Genomic DNA, 11,434 nt, shown 5'->3' on the forward strand with positions numbered 1-11,434 from the left:
GGAAGTCTTCATCGGTGCCACCCGTTCTCTCTGGGGGATTAGCCGATGGATCTCATGAAAAACAAGGGGATTTTAGCTGGTAATACCCCCCCAAGCTGCCCTTATAAGAAGCGTCTAATCCCTTTGCCCTAATTGTTATTTCCAGCTCAGATCACCCGTCCCGTGACGCGACCTCTATCACACGTCACTGCCATCAATTTTGCAATATAGATTTCTGCCTGCGGGGAGACCTCTGCGCAGCTTCCTCACGTGGGCGCCACACTGGCCTACACATCTGGCAGAGCTCTTGATAGAGATTTCACAGTATGAATTGTTCTAGGCTCCTGATGTGATCCTCCTTTTTTCAGGTGTCTGAAATAAGGACTGCCTGTGTTTCCTTGTGACAACCAGTCAGATGCATTATGCTACCAGCATTTTCCAGGGAAGCTTGGAATCTGAGTGCTGTGAGGCAGTACAGAGTTTTACGTAAGACACGTTGATCTTTTAGGATCCTAATGGACCAATGTAGCCGTATACAAAATCCATACCTGGAACTCTTCCTTTTGATTGCGTAGTGCTGTGGGTTCTGTGTGATTTGGATGGAAGAAAGCTTATATATTCAGTCTGTATTTGTATAGTCATGTGTATTCATGTGTTCTAGCTTTGATGCTTCTAGGATGCTCTAGAACACGGGTCTCCAAACATTCTAAACAAAGGACCAGTTTACAGTCCTTTTATAGTTAGACTTTAGAGGGGCGGACTGTGGCCAGTGGGAGTAAAAATTGTCCTGGAGTCAGCGAGTAAACAATTTATCTTTGGCATTAGGGGAAGGAATAGTTCCCCATCATTGGTATCAATAGGAGGAATAGTGCCCCATCATTGGTGTCAGTGGGAGGAATAGTGTCCAATCATTGGTGTCAGTGGGAGTAATAGTGCCCCGTCATTGGTGCCAGTGGGGGGGAATAGTGCCCCATCATTGGTATCAGTAGAAAGAATAGTGCCCCATCGTTGATGTCAGAAAGAATAGTGCCCCATCGTTGGTGTCAGAAAGAATAGTGCCCCATCGTTGGTGTCAGTGGGAAGAATAGTTCCCCGTCATTGGTGTCGGTGGGAAGAATAGTGCCCCATCGTTGGTGTCAGTGGGAAGAATAGTGCCCCATCGTTGGTGTCAGTGGGAAGAATAGTGCCCCATCGTTGGTGTCAGTGGGAAGAATAGTGCCCCATCGTTGGTGTCAGTGGGAAGAATAGTGCCCCATCATTGTTGTCAGTGGGAGTAATAGTGCCCCGTCATTGGTGCCAGTGGGGGGGGGAATAGTGCCCCATCATTGGTATCAGTAGAAAGAATAGTGCCCCATTGTTGGTATCAGTAGGAAGAATAGTGCCCCATCTTTGGTATCAGTAGGAAGAATAGTGCCCCATCGTTATTATCAGTGGGAAGAATAGTGGCCCATCATTGGTATCAGTGGGAGGAATAGTGCCCCATTGTTGGTGTCAGTTGGAAGAATAGTACTCCATCATTGGTGTTAGTAGGAGGACTAGTGCCCTCTCATTGGTATTAGTGGGAGGATTGGTGCCCCATTATTAGTGTCAGTGGGATGAATAGTGCCCCAAGGGCCAGATGAAGGCAAGTGAAGGGCCACATTTTGGAGACCACTGCTCTAGTAAGAAGCTAATACTAGAGGCACCTAGAGAAGGTGGTTGGCTACATCACATAATACAATAGTTTGCTATAAAGATTGTTTCAATTAAAGAATCTGATCTTTCACAGATTTCTTGCAATAAACAAGATGTTTCCATCAACGCATTATTGGTCATGGTGGAAAATCCAATTCAAACTGTTTGTCAAATATTTATTTTGTAGTATGATCTCATTAAAAAAAAAAAAAGTTAGAATCTGCCCATGGTTGTGTGCCCCCGGCTCCTCCTGTTACATTCTCAATAAAATAAAATGAATCCAGCAGATGATGGGAACCCCTCATAATGGGCACAACAGGTGTACAGCCCCATGAATTCAGTGCAAGGATGGTGGGAACCCCTCATAATGGGCACAGCAAGTGTGCAGAGCAAGGAACTCAGTGCAGAAATCTCACCAATGGAGTCCCCTCTAGATAGAAGAGCCTGTCAGAGGCGTTTTAACTCTCCAGCATCTACCAAACGCCGAATATCAGTTTTGAGTTGACTGATCCTTTAAATCTTGGAGCACAGTAAAATTATCTAGTCATTTTCATTCTGGCGTACAACGTTGTATGTTACTTAAACCACTCGAGTATGAGCTTGTGATCCCCCTTCATCACCAGGCCAATTTTCAGTTTTCAGTGCTGGGATAGTTTGACTGACGATTACTCTGTCATGCAACACTGTACCCCCAAAAATGTCTAACCTGTTTTTGAGACAGAGCTTTTTTTCTGTGATATTTAATAACCAATGTATTAATTCATTTATTTTGCTCTATAGATTACCAAAAACAAACCTTTTGAGAAAAAAAGTTCCCCTTAGTTTATGTGAGAAAAAAAATGCCAGTACAATACAAACCCCCCTTTTCTCAAATGAAGAAATATGCTGGTTTCGAGGTTGTTAAAGCTTGTAGCGTGGTAATGGAGCACTAGATACTTTTTGTACAGGACATGGAACAGAGGGAGGAGGTGAAGAATGTAATGTACAGTTCACATACTGTGGGAAGATGGAGATGAAGGGGTTAGGTTGCAGACGTGCTGGATAGGGGAGGTGAAGGGTTAATATACATGTCACATGGGGATCAGGTGTACAAGAGAATAGACGGACGTGAACAGGTTAAATAAAAACAATCCCAACCCACCTACCCCGAGTCTGCTACCCCCTTCAATCTGGAACTAATGAAGGATCGTTTATTCGCTGGTTCCTCCTTCCTCTGTTGTGGGAGGAAGGGGCGGGCTCTGAAATGTAAACAGTCATACTGTTTACATTTTTTGATCGCTGTGATTGGTCATCACAAGGTACAGAGCTACTCAGATCAGCTCTGTACGCCTTTGTAATTTGACGGTGGCACTTGTGTATGTTTTGCCATACAATTATTTGTTTATGATGTTTATTATATTTTGTATTTGTGTGAAAATTTTTGTATCGTGCTTGTTGAGCAGGAGTTAAATATGTCAATTAGGTTCCATCTGGAAGGGGGTTGAGTTTCCACCCTTTTTAAACAGCGGAGAGACCACCTTGTTGTGATCAAGCACTTCAGTGTGTGTGAAACGCGTCAACATTCCTGTGCTGCTGTCTTGTCTATCTGCAATAAATTATCGGTATCATCATCACGTGTGGAGTGCAGCCAGCCTCTTTTCCTTTCCTGGATTTCTACGGTGGAGAGCCAGACCGGAACCTGTCGGGGGTGATTACTGGCAGATCTGACATCCAGGCCTCACCTGGAGCCGTGTTCCTTTCCACGCCGTGTACAATAAAATAACACAGACATGAACAGGTTAAATAAAAACAAATCCCAACCCACCTACCCTGAGTCTGCTACCCCCTTCAATCTGGAACTAATGAATGATCGTTTGTTCGCTGGTTCCTCCTTCCTCTGTTGTGAGAGGAAGGGGCGGGCTCTGAAATGTAAACAGTCAATACTGTTTACATTTGTGATCGGTGTGATTGGTCATAACAAGGTACAGAGCTGCTCGGATCAGCTCTGTACGCCTTTGTGATTTGCCGGTGGCACTGTAGAAATAAATGTCCATCACTTCGCAGTTGATAAACGTACGGAAGTGGTTAAAGCCCGTCAATGTAACTTTTGTATTTTCTGATAATATAAGGGAGGCTGCCATTGCTTTAATTTATTTCTGCTTCCTGTTTCCTATTTTACAGTTTTCTGGAAGAAGTCCAATCAGCCGGTTTTCACAGCCGCCATACATAAAACTTCCCAGGCTCCAGAATTTCCTGAACCAGGCGATGGTGATGATGAAACTCAGCTCTTCACATCTGACTCTGTTCATTCCTCTCTTTCCGTGGGGGGCGTCCATCTGTCCTGCTGTGTGTAAAGGAGATCCTCTTCAAAGATTCTCATCCATTAAGACTTTATTTCTACAATGTTTAACTAACCTTTCATCATGTCCAGAGTTCTAATAGTCTGTCATGCTGTGAGAAGAAGAATGGAGTCAGTTCTTCCTTCATCACACTGTTGAAGAACACTAAGTTGGGTGTGCAATAAAACGTTGCAGATCTAATGGTGACCATTGACCTGATGGGGCATTCCATTGTGCTGGCCAAGATCTGACCAGTGAGCGGCACGTAAACATGTACACGTAGCTGGGGTGGAGCATACGTGTTTATGTGAGTGTGATCGGGAGGAGGAGAGCGAATGAGAAGACACCCCTGTTTGCTGGAAGAACCAATTATCTGTTTGACGTTGGGGAGATCCTCCTTTCATTTCCTTTCCTGGATACTCAACAGGAAGTAAAATAAAATTTCTCCAAAGTTAAGCAAATCTCCTCGTTGACAGTTGTCCCCTTTTGGAAGATCTTCTCCTTTTTTTTTTTTTTTTTTTTTCCCCTGTTCTGGTGACCACTGTAAAATTTTGGATTTCCACCCAAATTTTGTCCTGGATAACAATGATTCCAGAACATCCAGAAGGGTAGATCCCACTATTGGGGACACTGACAACAATTCAAACCTGAAAAGGGGTTCTAACCCTTCTATATTACACAACTTGCGTAGATCTAAACTCTAGCTGGTTGATCTTTAGTTGAATTTTTGATTCCTGTTGGATTAGCCAAACCAAGATGTGGATGACCATGTCGGCACCACCGGGACTGTCCAAGTGCAGGTTTCCAAAGTCCTCCTCCAGGATGGTCACATGAGAGACAGACTCCGCCTCCTACAGGAAACACAAGCACAGAGAGGTTTAACAAAGCCGTCCACTAGGCTGCCCCTCAGTTCTTATGTTTTCTGTGTCCTACAGACATCAGGTACAGCATCACCTGTTTATTTTTTTGCCATTTGAGGAAGTTGTTCCTGAATACCTCTCAGCCCCCCCCCCCCCCGCCTGTTAAAGCGGAAGTAAACACCTACAAAAAACAGTTTAATTTACGGCATGTGCCGGAAATGTAACACTTTACATTCCCAAACTGTCAAACTATCCAATGGCTGGTGTCATAACTGATGTGTGCATGTGCAGCATCATGACAGTTGTAGATGAACCACTTCCACCCCCGGAAGGATTTACCCCCTTCCTGACCAGAGCACTTTTTGCGTTTCGGCACTGCGCCGCTTTAACTGATAATTGCGCGGTCGTGCGACGTTGCACCCAAACAAAATTGATGTTCTTTTTTTCCCACAACTAGAGCTTTATTTGGTGGTGTTTAATCACTTTTGCAGTTTTATTTTTTGCGCTATAAACAAAACAAGTGACAATTTAAAAAAAAAAAAAAAAAAGCAATATTTTTTACATTTTGCTATAATAAATATCCCCAAAAAATATTTAAAAAAACTAATTTCTTTCTCAGTTAAGGCCGATATGTATTCTTCTACATATCTTTGGTAAAAAAAAAATCGCAATAAGCATATATTGATTGGTTTGCGCAAAAGTTATAGCGTCTACAAAATAGGGGATAGATTTATGGCATTTTTATTAATTTTTTATTTTATTAGTAATGGCGGCGATCTGCGATTTTGTTTTGTTTTTTATCATGACTGCGACATTATGGCGGACACATCGGACACTTTTGACACTATTTTGGGACCATTGTTATTTATACAGCTATAAAAATGCACTAATTACTGTGTAAATGACACTGGCAGGGAAGGGGTTAAGCACTAGGGGGGCGATCAAGGGATTAAGTGCGTCCTAGGGAGTGATTCTAACTGTGGGGGGGGGGATTGCCTCACTAGATGACAGGGAGCAGTAGATTTTTGTCATGTTGCTAGGCAGAACAGGGAAATGCCTTGTTTACATAGGCATCTCCCCGTTCTTCCTCTCTGTGACACGATCGTGGGCCCTCGGCGGAATCGATGGGACCCGCGGGCACGGTCACAGTATGCGGCGGGTGCGCACGCGCCCACAATGCTGCGATTTAAAGGGGACGTCCCTGTACGCCCATTTGCCCAGCCGTGCCATTGTGCCGACATATATCGCCGTGCGCTGGTCGGCATGTAGTTAAACAGAGGCAAAGATAGCAGCCTCCTTGGTTGAAAATGATAGGGGGGTTTACTTACATTTTAAATGCAAGCAAGGTGGCCCTGCTTCAGAATAGAACGGGAGAGGAGGTGGAGGGAAAATTCTTTTTTTTTTTTTGTTTCTTTCCCTCATTCCCCCATTTTTTTTTTCCTAAGGAGCCTTTTTTTTGATCCCCCTCTAGCCGCCTAGGCACCCATTCTTTCTTCCCAGCGCTGCACTTTTTTTTTTTATATGGGTCCCTCAAGTGAGGAGGGGCCTGGGCTGGAGGTGATGTCAGCTACCGATCTGCAAGCAACGCACCCATAATCCAGGTGGAAAAATCTTGCCGAACACTGACTGCATCCAATCAGATGCAGACACTGTTTGGGTATTCAGCAGCCACAGGAATAGTGGCCTGTCCGCGGAAAAAAAAAAAAAAGCCTGGCAGGGGAGATTCCTTCTTTCATGCTGCTTTGCGTGAATGGAGGAATCTATTATGCCGTGTACACACGGTCGGACTTTTCGTCTACAAAAGTCCGACGGACTAAAGCCGGCTGACAATCCGATCGTGTGTGGGCTTCCCCGGACTTTCAGTGGACTTTTCCAGCTGCAAATCTGACGGACTTTAGATTTGAAACATGCTTCAAATCTTTACCTCGTAACTCCGCCGGACCCAGAAATCCGATGGTCTGTGTGCTAGTCCAACGGACAAAAACCCACGCTAGGGCAGCTATTGGCTACTGGCTATCAACTTCCTTATTTTAGTCCGGTGTACGTCATCACGTACGAATCCGTCTGACTTTTGTGTGATCATATGTAGGCAAGTCCGTTCATTAGAAAGTCTGCCGCAAGTCCGCCAAAAGTCCGTCGAAAGTCTGTCGGACGGGCTGTCAGACTTTTGTAGCCGTAAAGTCCGACCATGTGTACGCGGCATTAGAGTTCCTCCTGTTCAGCTTGCAGGCTGAATGAGAGAAAGCTTTATGTGTAGTGACCATGCAAAAGCACCATCGGGAGACGAGGACGGAGTGTTGTCATCCCATAACAGGAAGTGCCAGTACATGAACCTTCATGGCAGGATCGCGAGTATTATTTAAATTAAAGCTGGAGATTTTACGTGTTTTTCAAAATCACACAGTTATATGAAATTTTAGTGACTGGGTTTAGATCTGTAAGAAAGCAGTTTGGGTTTTATTTATACTATTTTTAGTATATTTAGTGAAGACTACAGATTTTCATGTTCCATTTAATGCTCTGTGATTGGAAAAGTACTTTCTGGTCAGACTTCCTGTAATGTAAATAAAATAACTGGAGGGAAGCTACTTAAAGAAGCAGGGCCCTTTGTGGGAGGGGCAGAGACACCATTTACTGCAGTAGGTTTGACCTTTTCATTTCGGTTGTATTTTGTTTTTTTAATATGTGACGGAACGAGGGCATGCATGTACAGATCTCTGTCTATGGAACTACTACCAAAAAGCAGCAAATATTTCCTATTTATTTTCTTTGTGGTGTTCTTGGAGCATTGTGTTACAGACTGGTATTGCAGCTCTACGGCACTGTTTAAAATGTAAAATAAAAATTAAAAAATTAAATTTTGACATTGTTTCTGTATGAAGGATGTAGTAAAGTGTATATGTTTTTTTTTTTTTTTTTTTATTAATAGATTTGTACATTTACATGAAAGCGAGAAGTGCTCAGAGTGAAGGTTTCAAAAACCTGGTCAATTCAAACTATGAAGATGTTTCTTCTAAAGCCTTGTACACTTGATCGGATTTTCCAACGGGAAATGTGTGATGACAGACTGTTGGCGGAAAATCCGACCGTTTGTACGCTCCATCGGACAATTGTTGTCAGATTTTCCGCAGACAATGTTGGATGGCAGGCTTTAAAATTTTCTGCGAACAACTGTGTGTTGTCGGATTTTCCGAGCGTGTGTACACAAGTCCGTCGGACAAAAGTCCAAAGTACAAACATGCAAGGACGAGCCAGAAGCGGTCGGTCTTGTAAACTAGCGTTTGTAATGGAGAATTAACATTCGTGATGCGGCAAATTATGAAATGTCGAAATGCAGCACACAATTCTCTTCTTCTTTAATGGGATAATAAAGAAGCTGCTTTGCTGGTGATAATGATGGAGTTATGCCAAATGTATTTTCAAAGGCTTTTTTTTTTCTAGTGATATCAAGAATAATATTATTATGGTTTTTTTTTTTTTTTTTTTTTTGGGCAAGTTACCACACAACCATTATCCCGTAGTTTTTAAGATCAAAGATACAACTATGTTGGTGTCCCTTGTCAATTTTACATTGTATTTTTTAAATGTAACTGTCTACTCCCAAACTGTCATTTGAAGTAAAACACATAGCCAAGTATTATTCTACACAATTTTTTTTATTGTGCATTAAAAAAAGAAAACAAATAAAATTAGACATGCTGTCTGCCAATAGAACTTAACCAAAAAGTGCATTATATGCATCCAAAAATATAGAAAATATACCAAATCAAATCATTATTATTCAACCAAAAAATAATATAAAAGCCTCATGCATGTGTCCTGTTTCTTAATATAGGGAGTCAACAATGCCAAGAGTTGGTGAAAGCAGGGGTCCGTCATCCGGAGATAATTCCGAAAATCATCCGGATTATTCTCCTGGAGCTCCCGCAGCAAAGGCATATGAAATAATTGATCACGATTAATAAAGCAAAAATTTTTGGTCCAAGAAATCCTCCTCCTCCTGTTCCTGGACTGGACTTGGGTCAAAGCAATAACTCCAAGGCCAATAATAAATAACACGTTATCTCCTCCAATTCCACAACATGTCTGGTTGACGAACTGCCGTTCAGAAACAAACTGAAAAGCACAAAATGAAAAGTGCGAATCAACACTCACCAAACTTCTACTAACACAAAATTAGCAGGAGCCCAAAGGGTGGTGCTAAAGAGCTGAAAAACCACATAGTACGTCACTACGTTCGTGTATGCAAGACAAGTTTGGGCCAACACCCTTCGGACAAAAGTCCACAGTTTTGTTGGCCAACAATCCGATCATGTGTACGAGGCTTTACTGCCTCTTGTGTTCATGTGACATGAAGGGAAATCTCAGCGGGGAGCTTCTAACGGTTCTCTTAAAGTGGGAACAAACTCCCATGTATAATTTTTACCTATAGATAAGGCTTACCTATAGGTGCAGTAAATACCTCCTAAACTTGCACCGTTTAGGAGATATTTACTTTGGATGCAGCCTTTGCCATCACTGGCGCATGTGCTCTGAAGGAATGGCTATCCGTGCCGTTCCTTCAGAGTCCTGCCCCATAAACAAGGGGCTGCGGTGCGTGCATGCGCAGGAGTGACGTCATCGTGGCTTGTCCAATCTAAGGACCGGAGCCTGCCATGCCGGAAGGAGGACCTGGCGAAGATGGAAGCCCTGTCAGTGGTGACAGCGTGCCACTGGAGGGCTTCGTTCTAAGGTAAGTCTCCCATATTGTGCTAGTAGTCCTCTAGATTGTAATCTCTAATGAGCAGGGCCCTCTGATCCCACCTGTATTGTATTTTAACTGTACTGTCTACCGCCATGTTGTAAAGCTCTGCGCAAACTGTTGGCGTTGTATAAATCCTGAATAATAATAGTATGCGGTGCATACTAGCACATTATGACATTGCCTTGCGGGTTTTTTCTTTTTAAGAAAAAAAAAACTATGGTTTACTACTGCTTTAAATAAAAAAAAATTCAGTTTTTCTAAACCGAAAAACAAAAATGGTACCATATTGTAGCCTACCAGTCCTGCCAATCCACCTCACGTTCTAGAGCACCCTTTCTCTACTAGGGTTTCTTGGAACACCAGAGGTTTCTAGGTTCCCTGAGAAATTAGCAACTTTTGGGATAAGTTGCCACTGACAGCAATGATCTTTTTAGCTATCTGTAAGGAAGGGATTAATCCCAATGGCCACAAATGTGAGGAGCATTCTTCCCAATGATCATCACACTTCTAGACTGCGAGATGTCGATAGCCATCATCTATAGAGGGATCACCAGCACAAGGAAGGAAATCCCGATTCCTCTATATAGATCGTTATATCACTAGAGGGGTCACCAGCAGGAGGAAGGAGGTCCTGATTCCCCTATATAGATCTTTATATCACTAAAGGGGGCACAAGAAGGAAGTCCTGATTCCTCTATATAGATCTTTATATCACTAGAGGGATCACCAGCAGGAGAAAGGAAGTCCTGATTCTCCTACGGTATATAGATCTTTATATCACTAAAGGGGGCACAAGCAGGAAGAAGAAAGTCCTGATTCATCTATATAGATCTTTATATCACTAGAGGCATCACCAGCAGGAGAAAGGAAGTCCTGATTCCTCTTTATAGACCTTTATATAACTAAAGCGCTCACCAGCAGGAGGAAGGAGGTCCTGATGCCTCTATATAGATCGTTCTATCACTAAAGGGGTCACCAGCAGGAGGAAGGAGGTCCTGATGCCTCTATATAGATCGTTCTATCACTAAAGGGGTCACCAGCAGGAGGAAGGAGGTCCTGATGCCTCTATATAGATCGTTCTATCACTAAAGGGGTCACCAGCAGGAGGAAGGAGGCCCTGATTCCTCTATATAGATTTTTTGGGAGACCTCATTTAGAATACTGTGTCCAGTTCTGGGGACCTCACTTACAAGAAGATATTGATAAGATAGAACAAGTCCAGAGACAGGTAACAAAAGTGGTGAAAGGTAAGTGGATTCAAACATGCTTGGGACAAACATAGATGTATACTCCAGACAAAAAAAGGTAACAAAAAAAAAAGTAAATTCAAAAACATCTATAAATGGTAATAAAAAAAGGGGAGACTCGATGGACCACTTGGTCTTTTTTCTGCCGTCACTGTTCTGTTTCCCTAAAGCTTGCAAGTTATCTCAACCCTACGGACTAAGACTGGGATTCCATTAAAGTTCATGTACCTGTAAAGGCAAGTGTCCCAATACTTTTGGCAATATAGTGTGTATATATATATATATATATATATATATATATATATATATATATATATATATATAATATCTCTATCCTGTATTGTTTTTTTTTCTTTACAGTCCCTGCCCTCCAGGTGCCTACAGCCTAAGGCCCCTAACTTGCATTCATACATACTAAAGCCAGTTTGGACAGGAACCAATTAAACTACCAGCATGACATTGAAGTGTTGGAGGAAACACACACAGGCACAGGGAGAACATGCAAACTCCATGCAGGTAGTGTCGTGGTTGAGAATCCAGTGCTGCCAGACAGAGGTTCTAACCACTAAGCTACTACACTGCCCATTTAGTTTGTGTCCAAAAAATGACTTT

At 42.7% G+C, this 11,434-nt stretch overlaps 1 protein-coding gene across 1 annotated transcript in view; it reads left to right on the top strand.

The window, feature by feature from the left end:
* VPS45 (vacuolar protein sorting 45 homolog) overlaps positions 1-4,172 on the top strand; it is an 84,925-nt gene extending 80,753 nt beyond the window's left edge. Inside the window, exon 15 of the mRNA XM_073610353.1 lies at positions 3,814-4,172. Coding sequence (XP_073466454.1) covers positions 3,814-3,862 — 49 coding nt within the window. The 3' untranslated portion in view covers positions 3,863-4,172. The remainder of the gene's footprint in view (positions 1-3,813) is intronic.
* Positions 4,173-11,434: the final 7,262 nt, after the last annotated feature.

The sequence above is a fragment of the Aquarana catesbeiana genome, linkage group LG13, assembly GCF_042186555.1.
Source record: "Aquarana catesbeiana isolate 2022-GZ linkage group LG13, ASM4218655v1, whole genome shotgun sequence".
NCBI classification, from domain to species: domain Eukaryota; kingdom Metazoa; phylum Chordata; class Amphibia; order Anura; family Ranidae; genus Aquarana; species Aquarana catesbeiana.